This window comes from Chelonia mydas, chromosome 1 (genome assembly GCF_015237465.2).
Source record: "Chelonia mydas isolate rCheMyd1 chromosome 1, rCheMyd1.pri.v2, whole genome shotgun sequence".
Taxonomy (NCBI): Eukaryota; Metazoa; Chordata; order Testudines; family Cheloniidae; genus Chelonia; species Chelonia mydas.
The window spans coordinates 163,748,907-163,774,245 of NC_057849.1; the positions used below are offsets into that span (position 1 = coordinate 163,748,907).

At 40.9% G+C, this 25,339-nt stretch overlaps 1 protein-coding gene across 2 annotated transcripts in view; it reads left to right on the plus strand.

The window, feature by feature from the left end:
- GRIK1 (glutamate ionotropic receptor kainate type subunit 1) overlaps positions 1 to 25,339 on the plus strand; it is a 237,972-nt gene that overhangs the window by 146,885 nt on the left and 65,748 nt on the right. For both annotated transcript variants that reach the window (XM_027832881.3, XM_037905334.2), the window contains exons 5-7: positions 6,449 to 6,502; positions 8,846 to 9,019; positions 13,717 to 13,860. In XM_027832881.3, the coding sequence (XP_027688682.2) occupies positions 6,449 to 6,502; positions 8,846 to 9,019; positions 13,717 to 13,860 (372 nt within the window). The remainder of the gene's footprint in view (positions 1 to 6,448; positions 6,503 to 8,845; positions 9,020 to 13,716; positions 13,861 to 25,339) is intronic.

Here is a 25,339-nt window from a genome sequence, read left to right on the forward strand (position 1 = left end):
CTCCCTTGGAAGCCTTTTCCAGAGCTCAACTACCCTCATAGGTAAAAAAAAAAATTTCTGATATCTAACTTACATCTCCCTTGCTGCAGATTAAACCCATTGCTTCTTGTCCTACCTTCAGTGAACAACTGATCATGATTCTTTTTGTAACAGCCCTTAACATATTTGAAAACTGTTATCAGGTCCTCCCTCAGTCTTCTTTTCTCAAGATTAAACACACCACTGACTGGTCTATATGTCTCCAGTCTTCTTTTTTACCCTTTTTTTAAAGATAGGTTTGCCCTTCTCCAGTTTTCCGGGGACCTGACCCATCCTCCGGAAGTTCTCAAAGATAACTGTGGTTCTGAGATAACAGTTCTGAAATTTCTTCAGCTAGTTATTTAAGTACCCTAGGATGAATTTCATCAAGCCCTGCTGACTTGAATATATCTAACTGATCTAAATATTCTTCAACTTGTTCTTTACTTATTTTGGCTTGCATTCCTTCCCTCTTGCTTTTAATATTAATTGTGTGATATATCTGGTCACCATTAAACTTTTTAGTGAAGACTGAAGGAAAATAGGCATTAAACACCTCAGCCTTCTTGATGCCATCAATTATTAGCTCTCCTTCCCTGCTATATAGAAGATCTACACTTTCCTTCCTCTTTCCTCACTCCTAATATATTTAAAGAACCTCTTCTTATTGCCTTTTATGTCCCTTGCTAGGTGTAACTTGTTTTGTGCCTTAGTCTTTCTGATTTTGTTCCCACGTTTGTGCTATTCTTTTCTACTTCTCCTTAGCAATTTATCCATTTCTCCTTTTTGTAGAATTCCTTTTTGATTTTCAGATCACTAAAGAGCTGTGAATGGAGCCATACTGGCCTCTTTCTATGCTTCCTTCACATCAGGATAGTTTGCAGTTGTGCCTTAAATATTGACTCCTTGAGAAACTGCCAGCTCTCCTGAGCTCCTTTTTCCCTTAGATTTTTCTTCCCATGGGACCTTACATACCAGTTCTCTGAGTTTGTTAAAGTCTCCTTTTTTGAAGTCCATTGTCCTTATTCTGCTGCTCTCATTCCTTCCTTTCCTTAAAATAATGAAATCATCATGATCCCCTTCACCCAAATTTCCTTCCACTTTCAATTTCTCTACCGTTTCCTCCCTTGTGATCAGAATCTAATCTAAAATGGCTCTCTCCCTTGTTACTTCCTCCACTTTCTGGACGAAAAGTTGTCCCCAATATATTCCGAGAATTCGTTGGAAATTTTGTGTTTTGCCATATTAGTTTTTCCAGAAATGTCTGGGTAGTTCAAGTCTCCCCCCACCCCCAATCTTGTGCAGAGGTTGCCGACAGTGCTAAATTATAAGGTGCTTTTGTAAGGTGGTCAAATATCTGTTAGGAGCTGTGGTACAATGAAACCGCCATGTTTGTGCTCAGTACTGAGGCCCAAGGAGGCGTGCAGAGGTGAGAAGTCACTGTGTTGATTCACTCTACACCCAGTTACTAAACATACTTAGTCTATTAAAATTTAACAAGGTTTACAACACGTTTCAAGAGCTACGCTTGCAGTAGTGCAAATTTACACATGGATTGCTTAAAGTCCTTGGGTTATTTCAGTGGGCCCACGTTTTCATCCCTGTGCTTTACATGTCACAGCAATGTAGGGAAATTCTGCTGCTTATTTTTATAGCATTCTTTTAGAGAAATATCACAAGAAGTTTTTGAAATTTCCTGACATTTGATTTTGTCCTTTAATAAGTAAAGTACTATATGAAACTGGTAGAAAACAGGGATTTTTTATGATTAATTTGCTTATTTATTCTAATGAAAGGTTCCTGATTAACAGGTAGTACTTGATTAATGGCCCAGGCTTCCTCATACAACTTGACAGTAAGGTTGATTTGCCATTGCCCTGTGCCTTGTGTAGTTATTTTACAACAGCGCAAAGTGGGCATGAAATGTTGCAGTTCAGATCTGGTAGCAATTTACCCTCACTTTGCACTGATTTAAATAACTACAAAAGGTGCAAGCTGCTGATGAATCAGGCCAAGAGTGCCTATAACCTGACCTGAAAGGACTATCTTTGTGAATGATAGGAGAGTTCCGTCTTCATGCACATTCGTGGTCTGAAACAAAGCCTGTAGAATTCAAGGATAATCCTTCCATTGGTTTCAATTGTCTTTGGATTTGGCCCTCAAAGTCATTGGACACTTTGCTGAGATTACAAAACAGGGTACTGATTAGTGCTAGTTGTGGTTGAGATTTTTGGGATGTACACATGTGTCCCCTGGGAACTACACAGAGAAGGCCAAACTAATTTCAGGTGCACTATCAAACAGACACCAAATACGTAACAATTTCATTCACCAGTGATAGGGGCTGGGTGGTGATTTAGAGGTGAAAGGATCTTTATTTCATCACAAATTCTTAAACCATCCAGTCCCCAGCAACAGAAATTAAAAGTAGTTTTTTAAAAAAAAGGCCTCTGGAAAAACTGGTCACCCATGGCACCCACTCAATTATAAAAGTCTTAAGCAGCACCTCAGTGCATTCATAAGAACCTCCGTTGACATTGTCTAAAGAAACTGTGCATTAAATGTAGCCGGGATATAAGAATTCAAGTTAATGGGAATCCATTAAAATTAGTGGATTAATTTGTTGTCATTTTGATTCTGCAACACTCTGTCAATTTAATGTTACTGCCAATTGCAACTACAATTCAGCAAAGCCTCATCTATTCTTCGTGGCCACATTTACCTACAGCTCATAACTTTGTTTTCCAGCTGAAGACCATACTAATTTAACATTTTAAGTACTGCCATCAAAGGTCAACAGAATAATCTTGGCAAATTCAACACGTAATCTCTCATATCTGGCCAGTGATCCTTTTCTTAAGAAGGGTTTTACCTAAATAATAGGTTTATACAGGATTAGATGACTCAGGGGATTAGCAAGGAGGGTGCAGAGTCTTTCATCTGTAATGTATTCATTCAAATTCATCACTCATTGCATAGTTGGTCAGAGATGGACATGAAAGAAATTAGTAGTCTGAGTCTAGTTTCTTGTGGGCGGATGTCTAGATATTAACCCTTCACAATAACACTCATGGCTCCCATTAACTCTGTCTTTCCTCTTGTTTGTTATGGTCATTTGCTCTGTCTTTCCCTTTGGGGCAAGGATCATGTCTACCTATCTGTAAATATTAGATCTAGTACAAAGGGATCCAAACGTGACTGGGGCCTTTGGGTGCTACCATATTATTAGCAATAGTAACATATAGGAGTCCCAGTGGGACCAGGACCCATTGTGATAGGTTTTGTACAAACACTGAACAAAAAAATGGTCCCCTGCCCCAAAGACTGTATAGTCTAAATAATTATGAATAGTTGTCCATCTCTGCAGAGAAATTCAGGACTGAACTGACATAAAGGCTACACGGCTCTCTTGCCTCAAAAGTGGTCCCTTCAGCTCAGAGGGGAAGTACATAAGTAACTGCTATGGTATAAGAAAACTTTAGTGACTGCTTTCTGGATTGTATATGTCCCAAAAATAAAGACTGAAATAAATTGGCTCCATTCACGAGGACTACATTCACTTTAATAATAAAACGTAGTAGTTATTATAGAAACCAATTACTTGCAAACAAAGATTACTATACAACTGTTGAAAAAGGGTACCAAAAAGTAATTATAGTACACTCTCCTTTATTGGGAAGTTCACTTGGGAACCAATTTAACCATAAAATGGAGATAATAATGCTTACTCGCTTTGTAAAGTGCTTTGAGATTGTGGATGAAAACCATCCTATTTAGCTGTCTATTTCAGGGTGGTTTTTTTAATAACACATCACTATAATATGTAAGTGCTATAGAACTGCCGAGTTTTATCATCTTTAATGACTACAAGGGGTGATGATTATTACTGCTTAAGATTTAGATCCTAGTGAGTACCATGTGAGCAGAGGGGTCGGACCGCGTAGAGCTCATTGCAGCAACAGGGCCCAAATCTGAATAGAACAAGAGTAAAATCACATTCATTATTATGAAAGTATAGCATGTTACACTGCAAATTGACATTCTGTAATTCTCACTTCAGCTATTTATGTATATTTACTCTCTCACTTTGAAAAGCAATGCCATTATATTTTTAAATTCAAAAAGTATTAAATTGATTAAGCTTTATTTTTTTCATTTCTTGACTGCAATTCTTTGTTTGTGGGTAGTCCACCTAATATCCTTTGTTATAGACCTGATTCTAAGCCTATTGAATTCAGTGGGAGTCTTTCCATTCACTTCAGTGGACTTATTTGAGTGGGGTGCAGACTTCGGCAGATAAAAATTCCTACTGGATCTCACTCTTTCCATCTCAATACTTATTTACTCTTTGTCATCCAAGGCAGCTTTGTAGACTGACTTTTGAAATCATTATAGTTAGTAGGTATTTGTATATACTGCCAATGGTGTTCATATTAAATTACATGGGATTTAATATTTCTATGAAGTGCATTTCTACTATGAACAGTGATATCATTAACAGGGCATTCTAGAGTTCCATGTTCCTTCTATCTTAATGACTCAAATGTGAATCAATTTACAAGTAAAATGATGCTTGTTCTAGCTCCAGTGTCAACTTGGGATCTTGAAAGTCAAATCTGTTTCTTTTCTTCTTGTGTATAATCACCAGGGATAAATATCTGTAAGCCAAATTAAGCCATTAGTGACATCTGTGGAAAACTATTGCTGTCAATGGGTTTGCACATGTGTAACTGACTGGAACTTGTGCATCAACAGAATTGTTTACGGACACGGAACAGATTCTACCTCACTCATCTTTGTTGTTTTGATTCTGCAAGGCTAAAAGGACTAAAAAGCAATAAAAACTTATTTTTGTAACGCTAGTCCACAAATATCATTCTGAACACACACAGTGGGAAGATCTGATGATCCACTTTTCAGAATGGAACTGTACTTTAAGGGTTTGTGTAGTGTAGCACACATGAGTGTGTTCCTACTCATATCATCTCCTGGTTCACTGTTCACTAGGTTATTCTCTCCATTCTGCCTCTAACATCTGGATTCACAAAGATATTTACGTGTTGTAATGCTCAGCATCACACTACCTAACTTTTGGGTGCATAGAAAAATCACTGGAATCCACAAAGCTTGAGTCCAGGCTCCCTATACATTGTATGGAGAGAAATATGTGCCAAAGAATGGCATCCACAAAAGCTAGTATGCTAGATGGCTCCCCACTTAAGCTACCCAATAGCAGATGCCAATCAGAGGTCTCTTCTAAGCCACACCCCTCTCAGGGAGTTTGCTGCATAGGTGCAGGCTGGAGGGAGGTGTCTACTTCTGCTTCAGATCCAGCCATGAGCCCTCTCCTGGAGCTAGGCATCTAAGTTAGTTTTTTGCAAGAAATGCCAGAGGCAGCGGCAGTGGTGCCATCTCTCATCTTATAAGTTTTAGCCCAATAGTTAGAGCACTCACCCCGGATCTGGGAGACATGGATTTATTTCCCCCTTCTGTCTGATGGGAAGAAAGAATGTGAACAGGAGAGTGCTCTCTCCACTGAGCAATGGGATATTCAGATGTGGGTACCTGTCAATCTTTCAGATTCAAGCTGTTGCACTTTGTGTAAATGCTTAAATAGCAATTGTGCCACAGAGAGAGAGTGATTCCGTAGCCTGGTGATTGGGCATTCAGATGGGAGGCCCAGGGTCCATTCCCCCTGCTCCAATGACTATTTATACAAAGCGGAACAGCTCCAATAAGAGAGTGAGGGAGCCCCACTTCAAAACATCCCATATGTCAGCGGTTAGAGCACTCTGAAAGGTGGAAATCCTGTTCAAATCCTTTCTCCCCACCAGGCAGAGAGGGGAACTGAACCAAGGTCTCCCATATGAGAGCTCCAATCACTGGGCTAAAAGTTATAAAGGAGGCGGTGGCACTATCACCGGCCTGATGTGCGCCCTGATCCAGGAGGAGTGCTCAGAGCATGCCTACCAAATTGGGCCCCACAGTTGAGATACACAGGGCAGCATCTATCTCACCTAGTTCGAGGATCCTGCTGGGGCTCAGGCATCTGGGCACCTAGAGTGAGGCATTGTGCACACGCCCAGTGGCAGAAACTTAGGTGCCTAGGGGGAAATTTAGGCACCAAAGGATTTTAGGTGTTTACGGAGTTAGGTGGCAACCAAGCCAGGGTTTTGAGGATCTCAGTGGCACCTACATTTTGAACTAACTTCTCATTCAAGTGCCTAAGTCCTTTCGTGGATCTGGGCCTAAATGTCTTAGTATCTTACGGACCTCAATGTAAACTGCATTCTATAGTTCCAAGTTCATCCTGTGCTCTTCAAAAGACAGTGAAATAACCTTAATCACTGAAAGCCCCTACTACAAGGTCAACTCAGGCTATTTCTTATTTAGAACGTCAGTTTCACCCTTTGACTTTCTTTTTCAACAGATTCTTTCCATGGGAATGATGACCGAATATTATCACTACTTTTTTACAACACTGGTAAGAAATACTGAGAGTTTTGCTGATAACATTGTTTCTCCTATTTCAGTGAAGACAGCTGAAATCTTGCATCTCCCTCTAAGTTTTGAGTGTCACTACTACAGATGAAAAACACGAGAAAATTACTAAGTATTATTATTACTGCAGGAGCCAGTATTTTGTGATGGAGATGTCCTGAAGAATCTGTCAAAATTGGCAGCACTGGCCTACACTTTCCCCCACTAATTCTTACTGTGCTCCATAAAAATAATTAAAATGAAATGCCCATTAACAAAATCACATTTGAGGAAGTGCTGTGTGAAGAGATGAGTCCAAATAATTAAGTTCAGATTTGGCAGAGGAGGGGGGTGTTAGGATAGGGTTTTGAGTTAGCCCATTACAGATATGGGCCTGAGACCAGAAATTCAAGTTTGGAGCAAATCCAAACTTCCCCATTTGGGGTTGAGTTGCTATGTTCTAGATTTCAGAGTAGCAGCCATGTTAGTCTGTACTCGTAAAAAGAAAAGGAGTACTTGTGGCACCTTAGAGACTAACAAATTTATTAGAGCATAAGCTTTCGTGAAGTGAGCTGTAGCTCATGAAAGCTTATGCTCTAATAAATTTGGTAGTCTCTAAGGTGCCATAAGTACTCCTTTTCTTTTTATGTTCTAGATGAAGCCCTATCTCTTGTTCTGCACAGTCCGTGTTAAAGCCACAATTCAGCAAAGCCTTTAAGCTCATGCTTAAATCAGTCCTTACTCAGGAAAGAACTTGAGCACCTGCCTGACTTTAAGCATGTGTTTAGGTCCAACTTAATGGGGGTCAAGCACATGCCAACATACTTTGCTGAATCAGGGCCTATAACATTATTCTCTTTCCACTCCCTCTGCTCCGAGTTTGTCAGCTGTGCTGCAACTAGAAGATAGGCAAGGTCCTTCAGCAGCAGGTCAGCAGCTGTGGTGGATTAGGCTGGTGTGTGCTCTGTGACACCAAGGGTTTGACAAATAAAACCTATGGCTAAAAAAGTTTTATTTAATAAGGAAACAAAAACATGAAACTACAAGAATGTTTCAGGCTTACAGAAGAAGAGCCCTCATATTTCTTTTATTATATGAATATTTGAATTTTCAGTAAATATATCACACATTTATTCTTTGAAATCTAAGATTGAGATCCGTTTTCATTTTAAACCGCAGGCAAAGGAGAGAACGCAGATTAGTGGCACACAGCCTACAGTGTCGGGTGCATGCCACTTCCTATGGATAAACTTGGTTATTTCTTTGTATCACATAAACATTTATGTTGAAATGAAATCCATCCTGACTCTTGAAGTCACTCCATTGGGATGCCAAATACACATCTTGCCCTGAATGTTTAGAACTTCAAACAGGATCGTGAAAAACTTCCCATGCAACTCACTCTAATCTCCCCCAAAAATACACACCACATTTTAAGACTGGATGTGGGCTTCCCTCCTTTGTCAAAGATTAGTAAATTCAACTTTAAAAAGTCAACACTTACCAGACAGTTGGCATGCTACAATATCTGAGGCAGTGCTGTATATCCCCTACACTCAGAGCAAGGAATTGCTGTGATGTTGTAAATGTTGACACTTTAAGGGTGATAACAGTACACAGCCATGATCTGATCATTTGTTGCTTCACTGGTCTGCTGATACCGGCAAGATTTTGTTCTGAAATGCAAACCAGCTCTAGCAAGCACATCTCACATTTTCATTGCAGAACATTAGTTTTGAAAAGTATCATGGAATTATGTCACTTACAATACTCATTCTTTTCCTGCCCTGCCATTCCTCCAAGTGTCTAATGCACATGGAGTTACTCTGCACTGGCCTGACACATACATTAGACACTGACAGCAAGTTACCTGTAGCTGGCAAGGCAGGAGAAAAATGGGGTTCACAAGTCATAAAATTGTATTACTCTCCACATCGGGAATCTTCATTCCCAGGATTGAGAAGTATACTTAATTTTGGACAACCAATTCTTCATGTTGGTTTGTGATAGCTGTAGCATTATGAGAGGACTGATAAATCAAAACCAGGTATTGAAGTGCAGCTTTCTTGTAGAATAGTGCTGTTGTGGGGAACTGATTTTTATGTTCCAACAAACCAGGTATGAGATTTGTAAAAAAAGCCTGTTCACAAATGTTGTCACTATTGTTTGCAGGAGTGCAGAGGGAAGAGATACAATGGAAAAAAATATATGAGCATTTGATTGAAAATGACAAAAAATTGTATAGACTTCAAGAGTCTTTGATTGTAACTGACAAATAGTTTGCTCTAAAAATGATACAGCATCTTGAAAATGTGTTTTGTTTTTTGTTTTTTAAATGATGATTTAGGATCTATTTGCATTGGATCTGGAACCCTACAGATACAGTGGAGTAAACATGACGGGGTTTCGCCTGCTCAACATTGACAATCCACAGGTTACATCAGTTATTGAAAAGTGGTCGATGGAACGACTGCAGGCACCGCCCAAACCAGAAACTGGCCTCCTGGATGGCATGATGACAGTAAGTGAATAACCACAGCATGGACTTGTAGCAGATGGCTATAGAGGCCTTTCCAATTCTATTCCAATCCAAGGATAAACACAGATGTTTTTTTCTTAATTCCCCATATTTATCTGGATCAGTAGAGGGGCAGAAAGCAAGGGACAGCAAAGGAAGACACTAAAGAAACAAAATTGAGGTGTAATTTAGTGTCCAACATCTCCCCAAGCATTATGGGCCAACTACTGCAGCTCTTACTTACATAAATAGTTAATGGGAATATTCACATGAGTAGGAATATAGGATAGAATTCAGTGTGCACTGTCGAAAGTTTAACCAAGTTTAAGCAGATGTAGAAGTTTCCCGTTTGCTTTTCCACCTACTCCATTTTCCAAATGTTGGAAGAGAATCCACAGAGGTAAAGACGCATTTTTAAATTATTTATTTATTTATTGCTTTTCTTGACCATGGTAGTGAATTTGTTCCTTTAACCAATGCTGAAGTTAGCCATGTGACAACCAGTGACACTCACATGAACAGATGAGTTACAAAGCACTCTGACAAGGTGCTTTGCGCTTATCATTTATCTCTCTCTTGTCAAATGCACTGCAGCAGTCTCATTTCTCTAGGAAAGTTCAGAATTTGATGAATATAAGAGGAGATAAAAACGTCCAGAGAGCTATAGTATTAGTAATCTACAAGGAAAGATACTGTATGTGTAGGCAGGTAATAGCATTTTTAAATTGGAAAAGTGCCTTCTTTCTCCATTCTGATCATCTACAGCAGCACTCTGGCTTTGAAGATGTAATTTAGAGATAAGTGAAAGGTATCATCTTGTTGGAAATGGGGGCGGGGGGAGTGTGCCCCTTCAAAGGATCAAAAGAAAAAATAAAAACAATTGAATTGATTAAGTCTGATGAACACGGTTCTGGATTTTGGCATTGTTTTCCAGCATCTGATAACATTCTTAACATGATTTGAATGATGTGGGATGCAGTATGGAACCAGACTTTATTACAAAATGTTTCCTGGTGTCATTTTGAAACACACTAATCATTACAGAGAATTTCCCAGGTCAACTATCTTCAGCAAAAATTTGAAAAAATTCTTTGATAGCATCCTTACAGCAATATACAAGATGGAGTAGATAGTGTCTCTGCCCCTAGGAATTTACAATGTAAGGCCCCAGTCCTGCAATAGGATACGTGCAGGCAGAGCCATTCACCCACACAGATCTGATTGCAGGACTGGGGTATAAGACAGAGTTTAGATCTCCTCTTTTATTAGGCAGAACCTTCCTTTTCCATATGTCCAGATTTGCTCAGATGTCTTGAGACAATATAAACAGACAAGGTTACTAATCAGCTGTGCTTACTTTAAACATTCATAGCAAGTTCACTTATTTAGTTTGGTAGAGACGTACAATACTGCTGTAAGAAAGGAAAGACAACTATCACGCAGCAATGAAGGCCCAACCCTGTCTTCCAGCACCACCTGCAATGTGTGCCCACAAGCCTGTGGCCCAAGGATGGGATTCCTCAGTCACCTCCAAGGACTCATGGAACATATAACCTGTGAAAGAGATCATCCTCAGCCTCAAGGGATTGCCAATGACTGCTGTAATTCATTAGACAGTGGGGAGTTGACAAGTTACACATTATCAGGAGAATGATTAAACTTTCTAATATTAATGCAAGATTTGTCCCTTCTAGTTCACAAAATGACATTTGCATGGTGTGGGGAAAATGGAAAGATTCTCACAATGAGATACCTGGATTTCTGTGCAATCATCTAAATAAAATATTAAAATCAAAATAATGAGAAATTCAAAGGCTGAATCCCTGCCCCTGATTTACCCTATTTCGCCTAACCATTGTAGAAGAGGTAGGATGCTATCATCTTTTTGTAGAAAAACCCATACTAAGGGCAAAAGTTACATGGAAACACTCAAGACAGTTCACTACACAGAATTTCTGATGTGTTCTGCTCTTCAGGCTACTCAAGAAGGTCTGGAATGGCTTTAACGACACAGATGCTTTGAGATCTTCTGGGAAATGCATAGATCTCAGGCTAGCCAACCAGAAATGTCTGTATATACTCCTGTTTGTTGTTGTGAATGCAGAGTAGACTTTTTTTTTTTAATGTAATGTTTTCTACAAAATATCAGCTCATTCTAGTCCACATCGACTAGCAGCTGGTAAAATGATTTTGTGATGATCACAATCATTTTTGAACTGTGAAACCTGCATAAAACTGTCACTTTTTGATTAGTGTCCATGAGGTCATAGCCATGTCTATAACACCCAAGCAATGCACACCCCGATTTGGTTTTTATGACTTTTCCATGTGGTTGTATTTTTAAGTGAATGGCAGGCAGCTGACAGGCCTACTAAGTTAATTTGTCAAGCCAGAGAACAGGTTTAGCCCGGGCAGCAGTTGAAGCTTGCACTACCCTGGCAGGATAGTGTAACAGCGCTGGCTACTAGTGGTGAGAAAGCAGTTGCCGTCTCCATGCCAACACAATGTTTGGCCTTTTCATTGAAAAAATTAAAAATTGAAGAAGAACAAACCAACTTATTTCACAGAGGCCATCAACTACCATCAGAGGGTGATGATTTGCATTGCTGTAACACTGGACCAGATTCTTACCAACAATCCATTGCCATATTTTACCAACCCTCACAGCAGTATGGCCTTTCCCCACTCAAACTGCATTTCCAGGAATGTACCTGGGGTGATTATTGGGATTATGTCACAATCTGCCACTTGGTTGCTCCAGTAGATAAGTAGTAGCTCTATATCTGGCACAGCATACATCTCCCAGTGCACTTGGGCAGCTAGGCTGGCCAGCGCAGAGCCATTCTCCACTCTCTCCTGACCACGTGCACGATGCGGGAGATGTCGTGATCCCACAGAGGTTTCTGTTCCCCCTGCACAGCTACCTACAGAATGGGTGGCCCATGTAGTGAAGCAAGGTGCCCTCTCATTCCTCAGTGCAGCCACATGATTGAGCATTAAATAGAGAAATGAACAAAGGATCAAGGGGAAGTAGAGTCAGAGAGGTAAAGTGACTGGCTCAATGTCACACACACAGCAAGATGGATGAATATTAACAATTATAAAGCAGTGAACTTTGATCAACCATTTCCAGCTCCATACCCAACAGTACCAACACAGACAATGCTGCCATTGACAAATGATACATGCATCTTATTTTGAAGTAATGGTACGGTCTGACCATTATAGTGATGAAAACTGAGATCTGCTGTGAAGCATTTCCACCAGAAATCCTCAAACTCTCTAGGCCCAATTCATCCTGAGTGTAACTCCAGTGACATAGAGTCAAACCCTAGATGAATTTGCCCTAGTCAGCCTAATTTCAAGCCTGATCCAAAGTCTATTGAAGTTAACGAGAGTCTTTCCCTTGACTTCATGGGGCTTTGGATTAGGGTCTTAGTCAACAGGATCTGTTTGGAACTTTTAAAGACACTTGGCCCACAGTACAGCTCCTATTGTCTCCTGCAGTGCATCTCGGCATTTATAACATTTTTGATTGTGGGAGCTTTGTTTTGTGCAGAGCCTGACCAGGGGTGTTAGGAGTGATTCCTCGTCTGCAGTATATTAAGATTAGCAAGTACATTCAGATCACATTTGATTGCCAGCAAAAGCCTTCAGTGCTGAAAAGACTGATGCCATTATAATTTACTTAGGTAAATGAAACAGACAAAGAATCAGATCTGTTAATTTCCCAAAGGAACACCAGGGAAAAAGAATAAAAAATGGTTTAGCTATGTAGTTCATATAAATGAGTCCAGTTTCTCATCTGCAAAGTCATTAGCTTTTTCTTAGGCCCAAATTTACTTCTGAATTAGTCAGTATATTTATAATAAATAATGTAGCATATTAATGAATTAATTCTGACAACATCCCCGTGAGGTGAGTAAAAATTATCCCCCTTTTATATAAAGGGATCACTGAGGCCGAGAGTAAGAGGGGGATTTTCAAAAACTCCTCAGTGACACAACTCCCATTGACTTGCGGTAACACTTCAGGTAAAGTTTTCAAAAATGCCAAAGTCCCATTTTCAAAAGTGACTAAACACTTAAGCTCCTAAATCCTATAGACTTTTAATGAGACTTAGGAGCCTAAAAGCCTAAGTGCCTAAAGGACAGATTTTAAAGGTATTTAGGCACCTGAAAATAGAGAAGTAACTAGTGGGATTGACTGCACTTTTGAAAATCTCACTAGGCAAGTCTCTGCATCTTTAGGCACCCAAATACCTTTCAAAATCAGACTTTAAGGCACTTCTGAAAATGAGACTGAGGCTCCTAAATCACTTAGTCTTTTCAAAATCTTGCCTGATGCACTTGTGAAAATTCCACCCCAAATGACTTCCCCGGTATCACACAGGAAATCTACAGCAGAGACAGGAATAAAATGCGAATCTCTTCATTCCCGTGCCTTAACCATTAGACCACTCTTCCTTTCTCTTCCATCTGACTGTTAAATATTTTGCTCAGCAATACCTGGTAGCACAAATTAACACAAGGCATAAGAAACAAGGCCTGTCTCTTGTTTTAACTTTGGACTCACATGAGAGTCGCAGAAAAGAAGTAGCCTAATCTCTCATGAGTAGAATAGGATGTTCGTTCTGAGATGACAAAAGGGGAGGGGGAAGAAAGATGCAAATTAATGAACCCCCTTCTGTTTTCATGCAGACTGAAGCAGCTCTGATGTATGATGCTGTTTACATGGTAGCAGTGGCCTCCCAGCGTGCCTCCCAAATGACTGTCAGCTCCCTGCAGTGCCACAGACACAAGCCATGGCGTTTTGGACCCAGATTTATGAATCTGATAAAAGAGGCAAGTGTACACCATCTGCTTACACCCAGTGTAATCCTCTCTTTGTTCTTTATTGCACTGGATGCCACTATGGAACATATTGTATGTTCTGATTTCTATTGTTAGAATATCCATTTCTATCTTGTTTTCCTCCTTTAGGAGCTTTGGTTTACAAACACAAGGCTGCTGCCTGCATTTCAATGGCAACTTTATCCCATCTTAAAAAATTAGCAAGAAACTCCAGGCACGATCAAGTTTCCCATGCGACTTCCCGTGGTTTTTTCTTGATTTATATTTATTATGGAGTTGGGGTACTCATCATTCACTAAATTGCGCTAGGCAGTAATCAAATTATGGAAGAACCATGTGCTTCCCCTGTAGAAACTGGGGTGAACCTTTGTAAGCAGATTCCATAGCTCTGCACTTGTTTGACCACCGTTGTCAGGCTGATTCCCTACTTGTCAAATGGGTGAAGTGCTTCTACTCTCTCACAAATTTATTTTACATTATTGAATCTGTCATAAATATAAAGGGAAGGGTAACCACCTTTCTGTCCACAGTGCTATAAAATCCCTCCTGGCCAGAGGCAAAACCCTTTCACGTGTAAAGGGGAAAGAAGCTAAGATAACCTCGTTGGCACCTGACCAAAATGACCAATGAGGAGACAAGATACTATCAAAGCTGGAGGTGGGGGGGAACAAAAGGTCTGTCTGTCTGTGTGATGCTTTTGCTGGGACCAGGTCAGGAATGCTCTTCAGAACTTCTGTTAAATTAGTAAGTAATCTAGCTAGAAATGCGTTAGATTTCTTTTTGTTTAAATGGCTGGTAAATAAGCTGTGCTGAATGGAACGTATATTCCTGTTTTTGTGTCTTTTTGTAACTTAAGGTTTTGCCTAAAGGCATTCTCTGTGTTTTGAATCTGATTACCCTGTAAGGTATTTACCATCCTGATTTTACAGAGGTGATTCTTTTACTTTTTCTTTAATTAAAATTCTTCTTTTAAGATCCTGATTCCTTTTTTCATTGTTCTTAAGATCCAAGGGTTTGGGTCTGTGTTCACCTATGCAAATTGGTGAGGATTTTTATCAAGCCTTCCCCAGGAAAGGGGGCGTAGAGCGTGGGGAGATATTTGGGGGGGAAGACGTCTCCAAGTGGGCTCTTTCCCTGTTCTTTGTTTAACATGCTTGGTGGTGGCAGCATAGGGTTCAAGGACGAGGCAAAGTTTGTACCTTGAGGAAGTTTTTATCCTAAGCTGGTAAGAATAAGCTTAGGGGGTCTTTCATGCAAGTCCGTACATCTGTACCCTAGAGTTCAGAGTGGTGAAGGAACATTGACAGAATCTCATTAGTAAAAATCAGAACTCTTCTTCCTGCAAAGGAAAGGTTGCATGGAGGCAGCAGTCAGAAGTGGTTGTTCGTTCCTTTTCCCCGCACCCCACATTTGGAGCCTAATTCTGCCTTCATTCAGAGAGCTGTAATTCCTATCAAAGCTATACCCATGTTGCACTTGTGTAAGTGGAACAGAACTGGCTGGCTGAGGGATACAATATACAGTAGCTGGCATGATGTGGCATGTTACTGAGATCAAGAATCTCTCCGGAAGCAAGTTGCAGCCAGAACATGAAGGTACATAGACAAGATACAGAAAGCTTCTCAGAATCTTTGAGGGCTCTTTCCTTCAAGGATTCTCATAGGTAGGTCCCTACCTATCATTTGATTATGCAGCTGCACAGGTTCCCAAAGCATTGGTTCTTCTGCTCTTTTGCTGTACTGACAACCATTTTACCTTCCTGCCCTCTTTTTCTTGCCTATTTTTTCCTATGTTTTCCCCACAAGGGAAGTTCTGTAGATTTCCTGTACCTCCCTCCAAACTTCTGCCTTTAAAAAGGATAAAGTAAGGACCAGAGCAACCCCTGCCCCAGGGACCGTATTTAAAAATTTTGATGGGGAAGGGGTGAGGATACTGCCATGAGCTTTACTCACAGTGCAAGAGGAGAGGAGGCATGCAGCACCTCTTGAACTGCATAGGACTCCCCAGGAGGGGAGCTGTAGCAGAAGGGGTGTACAGTAGCAGAAAGAAGCCCACACTACGTTTAGTGACCCGAAGAGCTTGCAGGAGGCTGTGGATGCCCTGCAGCATTTGGAAGTTCCATTGAGCAAAGTGCCTCACTCCAGTGGGGTTTAAAACTGCTGCATGGCAGGTCCTCTCCTGCGGGAAATGTAAGAGAGGAGAGCAGAAGGTGAGACTGTGATGCTGTTGTAGGGGCAGCCTGTGGCAGTAAGGGCCGTAGTACTTGTGAGATCAGGGGAGTCTTACAGGTGGAGCAGGCAGCCCTGCAGAGCTTTGAAACCCTACAGCAGCTCCCTGCCCATGCTCTACTCTTCCCGCAGCTATTCATGACAGAAAACTAGCTCCAAGAAAAACGTCTGTAGCAAATGTGATCTCCCTCTCCCACATATTCACTTGAAGAAAGCAGGAGCTTCTGTTAAGACACTGTTGATCTCAATCTAGGGCTTGTCTACACAGTAAGGTAATGCATTCTTCTGGGGTGTGATTTCTAAACTGTACGAAAGTGTTGCACATTAATTGGTCTGTGTAGACCCTGCTGGTGCACACTAATGGATCCCTAGTATGCTTTAATGTAGTACTGTTTTAAATAGCACTATGCTAAAGTGCACCAGCAGGATACATGGACCACTTAATGCATAACACATCTGCACAGTTTAAAAATCACATACCCATAGAGTGCATCACCCCACCATGTAGACAAGCCCTAAGCGTCTAAGTCAGGCCTAAGAGTTGCTTCAACCATCACTCTTCCCATCCTCACAAACCTCATCTTAGGCTATATCTACCCTACTGAGCCTACCTCAACAGAGCCCCCTAATGTAGATGCAGCATATGCCAACAGGAGTTGTTCTGCCAGTGTAACACCACCACTTCTCCAAATGACATTAGCTATGCCAATAAAAACACTCTTCTGTCAGCTGTGTCTACTCTGGGGGTTGCTGGGGGCGGGATTGGCAGCATAGCTGTGCCAAAGTAAGTTTTAAGGGTAAATCAGTTCCTTGGACTCCATAGACCTTCTAATTCATTTGTCTCTGAAGTGTTTCTGGGCTTGTTGTCCCGCACTCCCACTGGGTGGAAGTTTGCATGCAGAGGATATTATACCTTAAATTCAAATAAGGTAGTAGTTATAGTCTGACTTTGCGGTACATTTTTACAATGGAACTGAAAAGTGACTTTGTAATCAATTAATTCTGTTTCATAATTCAATGATGCTCTGCTGCACACATTGGAGGACTTTTAGCACATAGTATAAATAGCCTGGATCATAAGCTTTGAAAACATCTTAAAACTTTGACCAACAGCAGTGGAAGTCTCTCAGCAGATCCAGTTCAGGGTTTAATATGTTAAGCAATTCTATGGTCACATTTATCATGGAGAGCTGGCTTCTTGCAGGGAATGAGATATGTGAGTTAATTACTGATAGTTTCATGGATAATTTCTTTCATGGGTCAGTAAAACACCGTTTTATGCACTTCAAGACTCTTATCTTCATGTTTTCTGGGCTAGCCAAAAAGTACATTATGAAAATGAATTGATAAGAACTAAGGCAGTAATCAATTTCACAAAGGAGGACACAACAGGTGTTTAAAATTAAATTGTAAATACACTAGGACCTCACTAATTCATGCGAAGAACTAGGAGGCACAGCCAGGATAGGGGAATTGTTCAAATTAGGGAGCAAGCCAAATCACAGTAAAAAAAAGTCAAGTAGCTGCATAACAGTTGTGTCCATTTTATTTTCCTAAGTGCGGTTTAGTTTTAATTGTTGATTATTTGTATAGTACCAACAGTCTGAACAATTTTATAGACAGGTATGAAGACAAGATACCTGTCCTGCAATTGAAGTAGAGGATGTACAGACAAAGGTGGAAAACAACAAGTTCTATGGTTGGCGAAGTTTAGCATACACCTTGGTAACGCCATGTCTTTATTTGAATTTTGCTTTTAGACACAGTAAAGATTTTCAGTAATTTAATTTGTTCTGACATATCAGTGGAGAGAATAAAGGTGGAAATCCTCTGACCTGTAGAGCACCTGGGCTTCTGCTTCTCTCAGCAGCTGGGCAAATTAAAAATTTTTCAGTCTACCAATATTCTGTTGGAAATCAGAGTTCAAGCCACATCTTCTCCTCAGATGTGCATGAATGGGTTTCCTCATGAGCAGCATATCTGAGGACAGAATTTGGCCCCTTATTTATGTTAATCTGAATATATGCCTGTCTAAAAAGCCAAAAGCCGTGAGTGAGTATGAATTACTGTGTTAATATGACAAGGAGTCCGGTGGCACCTTAAAGACTAACAGATTTATTTGGGAATAAGCTTTCGCGGGTAAAAAAACACTTCTTCAGATGCATGGAGTGAAAATTACCGATGCAGGCATTATATACTGACCCATGAAGAGAAGGGAGTTACCTCACAAGTGGAGAACCAGTGCTGAGAGGGCCAATTCGATCAGGGTGGATGTAGTCCACTCCCAATAATTGATGAGGAGGTGATCAATTCCAGGAGAGGCACAAATTAATGGTGTTAAATTTGCAAATGAATTTTAGTTCTGCAGTTTCTCTTTGAAGCCTGTTTCTGAAGTTTTTTTGTTCAAGTATGGCTACTTCTAGTTCAAGTATAGCTATATCTACCCCATATCTATTCTAGCGACACCATCAGAGGACCCAACAACATCAGCCACACCATCATGGGCTCATTCACCTACACATCTACGAATGTGATATATGCCATCATGTGCCAGCAATGCCCCTCTGCCATGTACATTGGCCAAACTGGACACTCCCTACATAAAAGAATAAATGGACACAAATCGGATATTAGGAATGGTAACATACAAAAGCCAGCAGGAGAACACTTCAATCTTCCTGGACATTCTATAACAGATTTGAAAGTAGCTATACTTGAACAAAAAAACTTCAGAAACAGACTCCACTTGTTAAGAAACAGCAAATCAGTAAAGTATCCTCTTAAGCTAATAAAATCTAAACAGATAAATACCATAGATTTTTCTACCCCGCCCCCCAACACAGTGTGCTCCATTCTTGCTGAAAACTAGTAACAGTAAGAGAAAAACCTCTTTATTCCTATGGATGGGGCTGCAAAATATTTCATTGATCTAAAAATAAAAATAAATAATTCCTTCAGATCCAAAAGGGGAGATTTTCAGAGGCTCAAAGTAGGCACCCTAAGACGAGTATTATAATGGCTAGCAACGTTTCTGATGGAAACAGTCACCACGATTTCTATGGAAAAGGTTGCTTAAATTGGAGAGAGAAGTTCAGTAATTTTCTGGCATATATAATGTGGCCATTACTTTTGTACCTAGCTTCTAGATATGGTGGTGTGCACATTAGAAAAGGAGAGAGAGAGGAGGAGAAGGAGGAGGAGGAGGAGGAGACATTCCAAAGAAGCAGGGCCAGATAAAGGCTGGGGCTTTAGGGGCTGCAGCCCAGGGCCCTGGCTCAAGGGGGGCCCTGGCATAGGGGACCCCGCAAAAATAAATAACAGGCAGCGATCTCCAGGCTGCCTGCCTGCCATAGCCCCATGTCACTCCTGGAAGCGGACGGCTGCTAGCACCTCTCCCATGGTTCCCGGCCAATGGGAGAGATGGGGCGGCGCTTGCAGGCTTGGGCAGCACACAGAGACCTGCTGCCCCCCTTCCCCCAGGGGCTGCAGAGACGTGCCACAAAATCTAATAGCCCTGGGCCCACAGGAGAGTTAATCTGGCCCTGCAAAGAAGGTTGAGTTAATTTGGTTCCCCTCTTTCTCTCTCTCTACCTGTTTGACCAACACCACCCTACTTTCCAATTCCTCCCACTCCCAGCTACAGAAGACAGACCTCTCCATGCCCATCCTTATCCAAGCAGGAGACCTTCATGCCCCAGCCTGTCCATATCACCAACAGCCTGGTTTTCAGCACAAAGTTGCTTCTTGGTTCCACGCCAGGAAATCTCCTCCCACAGAAGACAATGTCTCTCACAAGCCCGTTGCTGTTTTCCAGTGCAAGGTAGTGGGAGGAAGGAAGGCAAGTTTCAAGTTTTAGCTCTGAAGGTCCAGAGATCAATCTCTAGATGATAACAAAGAAGGAGTGGCTAATATCCTACATGACATGGGAGGCTGTGACAGTCCTAGCTGTTGTTTGTGTTGCATCTTTTTGAGAGGCTTTAGGAAATCCCTCTTCTACAAATCAGAAACCTCCACATAAAGATTAAAAGAAATTTGAAGCATTTACACCCTGAACTTTCATTTACCCCATTCTATAACAAGATTTTCCTCAAGGACTATTAGCTAGAAGAAATCTGTGTTTAAGAGCTTTAAATACAAACTCTAGATCAAGGAATAATCTAGTCTGATGGCACTAAATTATTTAAAAAATCATTAGAAAAATCTGTTGAGGATTCTTCTGAACTGAACAATCTCCTTATTTAGACTCAGCACCCTAGAAATCAACAATACAGGTACACTGGGTCACTCCAGAGACTACCAACTTTGATATTATATTATATTATTATTATCATTTATTATAGTATAATTGCATTTATTTCAAACTTCAGGCTCAATAGATCTGTAATAATTCTTCCCCCAAAATATGCCCCAGGACTCCCTTTGAGAAAAGTTTAGCCCAAACACAATGAATGCCTGCAAGCACAAGAGCCTTCTTATCTCTGAGATTAGAAGAGGGATTTCTTTGATTTTTGGACTGATTTATTTAAGACAAGTGGGCTGTACCAGTAATAAAGGGTTTTTTCCTCAGACTCCAAAGGAGTCCCTGGACTTCTTTTTGCAGGTATCTTTCTAACCCACTGACAAAGAAAAAGGTCTGGTAGTATTAAGTCCCATCATACTAGTTTCACTTCAGGAAAACCTGGAAGAATTTATTCTAGGTTCTTTCTGGATTCAAAGAAGACTGGTAGATTCTGACTCATCCTACTGTAGATATATGAATAAGGCAGAATTTCACTAAATTCCTAATGTACTTACATTGTATAGAATTAAAGGAGGGTAATGTAATTAATGCAAATCATGGATTTGTGGAAAATAGATCCTGTCAAACTAACTTGATTTTTTTAATGAGATTACAAGTTTGGTCAATAAAAGTAATCATATTTATGTAATAGACTTTCATAAAGTGTTTGACTTGGTACCACACAACATTTTGAGAACAAAACTAGAATGATATAAAATTAACATAGCACACATTAAATAGATTAAAAACTGGCTAACTGATAGATCCCAAAATGAAATTGTAAATGGGGAATCATTGTCAAGTGGGTGTGTTTCCAGTGGGATCCCTCAGGGATTGGTTCTTGGCCCTACGCTATTTAACATTTTTATTAAGAAGAAAACATAAAATCACTGATCAAGTTTGCAGGTGACATAAAAATTGGAGGAGCGGTAAATAATAAAGAGAACAAGTCACTGATTCAGAGAGATCTGGATGCCTTGATGAAGGGCGCAAGCAAACAATATGTAGGCCATTACTTACAGATTGGGGGACTCTAGCCTGGGAAGTAGTGACTCTAAAAAAGACTTGCGGGTTGTGGTGGATAATCAGCTTGGTGCTGTGGCCAAAAGCATTAATGTATCCTGGGATGCCTAAACAGGGAAATCGCAAGTAGGAGTAGAGATGTTATTTTACCTCTCTATTTGTGCAACTGCTGCTAAAATATTGTGTCCAGTTCTGGTGCCCACAATTCAAGATAAACTGGACAGGGCTCAGAGAAGAGCCACAAGAATGATGAAAGGATTAGAAAACATGCTTTATAGTGACAGTGATAGACACAAGGAGCTGTCTATTTAGCTTAACAAAGAGAAGATTAAGGGGTGACTTCATTACAGTCTGTAAGTATCTACATGGGAAACAAATATTTAATAATGAGCTCTTCAATCTAGTGAACAAGTTCTAACACAATCCAGTGGTGGGAAGTTGAAACTAGACCAATTCAGACTGGAAATATAAATTTTTGACAGTGAGGGTAATTAGTCATTGGAACCACTTACCAAGGGCTGTGATGGCTTCTCCATGACTGGCAATTTTAAAATCAAGATTGGATGTTTTTCTAAAAGATGTGCTCTAGGAATTATTTTGGGGGAAGTTCTCTGGCCTGTGTTATAAAGGAAGTTAGACTAGATCATTCTGGTCCCTTCTGGCTTGGGAATCGATGAATTGTAAACTCTTTGGAGCAGGGACTGTCTTTTTGCCTGTGTTTGTAGAGTCCCTAGCAAAATGGGGATCCTGAGCTGGGCTTCCAGATGCTACCACAGTATAAATAATAATGTATCCACCTCTCCATGGACATATGCAAGCCTGAAAATCCCAGGAGGACAGCAATTGGACTCAGTACCAACACGATGAGATTATACAATGCAATGATCTTTATCTTTTGCTTGCATCTGCACTCCAGAAGCATGATTGTGATTCACAGCTTGCTGCTCAGTTGGATAAAATGGATGTTTTTCACATTCTGGAAATGCTGGCTCTGAGTGTACTTGTCTTCTGTTTTCCTACCTTGTCTCTCCTTTACAAAAATAATAAACTGTTTGTGTTAGATAGAGAGGAATATAAGTTCCCCTTAATACAAGGAAGAGAAGCAAATTATTAGTCTTGCTCCATAAATAGCAGCCTATCCTTGGCCTAAGAAGGGAGAAAAAGAACATTTCCCTCCAACTCTATGGTAGAGGGGGACAACAGTGCCTCCGCCTAACTTCCAGACCCCTGTGAAGGAGTAACAGGAAGAAGCCACTGGTGAGGTGACTCACCTCAGTATAAAAGTCCAGGAATCTAGCTCTACTGCTTATTGCCTCTGGGTCCTGTCCCACAGCTGCTGATCAGCTGTCGATGGGGGCACGCAATCAGGCAGCAGGAGAGCTGCAAGAAAGATACCATTTCCCTCCCAGCCGCATTGACAGGCAGGAAGGGGAGAGCGGACGTTCCAGGGCCTGGCCTCCTGCCAGGCAGGGGAGGAAAGAGATTCTCGTCTCTGCCCCCCACAACCATGGGTGGCTCATCCCCCTTCCCGCCCACATTAGGGAAAATGGTAAAGCTACCAGGGGGAAGAGGTCTTGGAGGAATCTGGGAAAGGTGACGAAGGGCCAGAGAGAATCTGTGGTAAGGGGATCCAGAAATTCAGTGGATGACTGGTTAAATCCCACTGAAAATCCCAGCCTAGAGAAGCAGCTTGACAATGCCTGCAAATCACAGTCTCAGTAGATACTGGGAAATTTGCCATTGGTACAAGCTTTTGTCTTCTACAAAACTGGAATGGAGGCAGACCATCTAGCCTACATTCTAACAATACCAAACTCACTCCCCCACTCCCAAAGGTGGTGGCTGGAGATGGCTGAAAATATTTGGCAACGTTTTTCAAAATGTTAGTGTTTTTTTGCACTTGTGTGGCCAGCTTACAGCACATCCAATCTTTTTCAAAAATTTGAAATTGATGAAGATTTTTTTCAAGGAAAATGTAAAAGCTTTCACAAAAAATGCTCTGCATTTTTCAACCAGCTTTCCTGGTAACTGTCCAAAAATAACCTCTCAAACCCTCACCAAATCCAGATAATACAAGCCTCTGAGGCTGGGGAGGAGCCAAAGGGATCTCCAGTTCTGCCATGAAAAAAATGTATGCAGTGTTGTTGTAACTGTGTTGGTCCCAGGATATGAGAGAGACGAGGTAATATCTTTTACTGGACCAACTTCTGTGGGTGAAAGAGACAAGCTTTTGAACTTACCCAGAGCTCTTCCTCAGGGAAAAAATGGTCAAGATCAGAGACTCACCTCAGTATAAATTGCTTGGAGCAGCACCAATGCCATCAAGCTGCTTTTTCAAATGTCTCCCCCTCCGTTTTTCTTGTTGCTAATAGAAAGCAACTGAATGTCTGTCGCTCGTATCAAATGGTGAAGGAGTACAAAGAATTCTCATCTCAGGGAAGAAATGATTAATAGAACAGAAAAACTTCAGCAAAAAAACAACTTACTTCCAAGAGGAACTAAGCCCCCCACCCAATGGATTGATTAAGTTGGGGAAACCTGTGTGCATAGGAGTGGGAATTACCAGTCACTTTTCCACTGGATTTCACAGATACAAGGCCCTCCTCAAAATAAGTGACTTTGCCTCCAAAACCAACCCAACCTTCACCCTAAACTTGTATCAACTTTTTCTGAGAGTCAAAGAACTTCCCTGCCCACAAATCATAGAATATCAGGGTTGGAAGGGATCTCAGGAGCTCAGCTAGTCCAACCCCCTGCTCAAAGCAGGGCCCCAATCCCCAATTTTTGCCCCAGATCCCAAATGGCCCCCTGAAGGATTGAACTCACAACCCTGGGTTTAGCAGGCCAATGCTCAAACCACTGAGCTATCACCATCCCCCAATGTCTTTTGTACACAAAATGTCTTTTGTACACATGGATGTCCTGGCTCTGCTGGGTTCAGAAGAAGGAAGTAATGAAAATCTTGAGAGAAATCAACCTTGCCAAATTTCTAGCCAAGTTTTGCAGCCCCGGGATGTCAACAAAGTTAAGATAAGCAATTAACATTCGAGTGCTGATCTGAGCCAGACCTCTGCACTGTTTGACATTCACACAATCACTCTGTTCTTCTTTTGGGAAAAGTGATGTGAACACATCTCCAAGCTGGCTGTTGCTTTGGAAGCTGCCCTAAGAGGAACAAAAGGTCAGAACTGGTGATCTGAAGAAGTGAACACTTCCAGATCAAGTTTCTTGCCTACTTCTGCTGGACTGACTAAGCCAAGGAGGAAAGGGCAGGATATCTAGCAGTCTGGTTTAGTGGATTCAAATCACAAAAAACTATTTCCAGGAGATTCTTCCCTTGATGGCAACTAGTAGAACACAAACTAAATCTGAAAACTGAAAATATTAACAGACACACAGTGTAGTCACATGTATTGGATAGAGAAGGAAGAGGCGATTTTTCATTATGGAAATGATAAAAGGAGTTTGAAAGAGGCTAAAAATACAAAAGCACTCCATAGGGCGTGATGTGCATATAACTTTCACTTACAGTGAGTGGAACTTCCAGACCATTTAGCTGATGAGCACATAACATTTTCTAAGAGAACAAAAAAGCGTTTTCCTTAGACATGATCTTTCATCACTACAGAGGTCAGCGTCTTCAAGTGCTTCCACTGGACCTGGAAGGTCTGCAGTCATGGACTAAAAGAGAAACTAGTCTAGTACTTTAAAGGCATTACAACCATATGTGGACATGGTGGAAAACATATTAGCCATGTCTCCCGTTGTCTAATTAGAGGACTTAGGTCTGGTCACCTGAACTTTCTGCTAGCTAGAAAGCTAATGAGGCTGTTCTGGAAGATGGGTATAAGAATGCAGTTTTATAACATAAAATAGTGTAGTGTATTATCCCCCTAGAGCTCACAGCCTAACTAGTAGATGAATGGCAAGCTCCACTAAT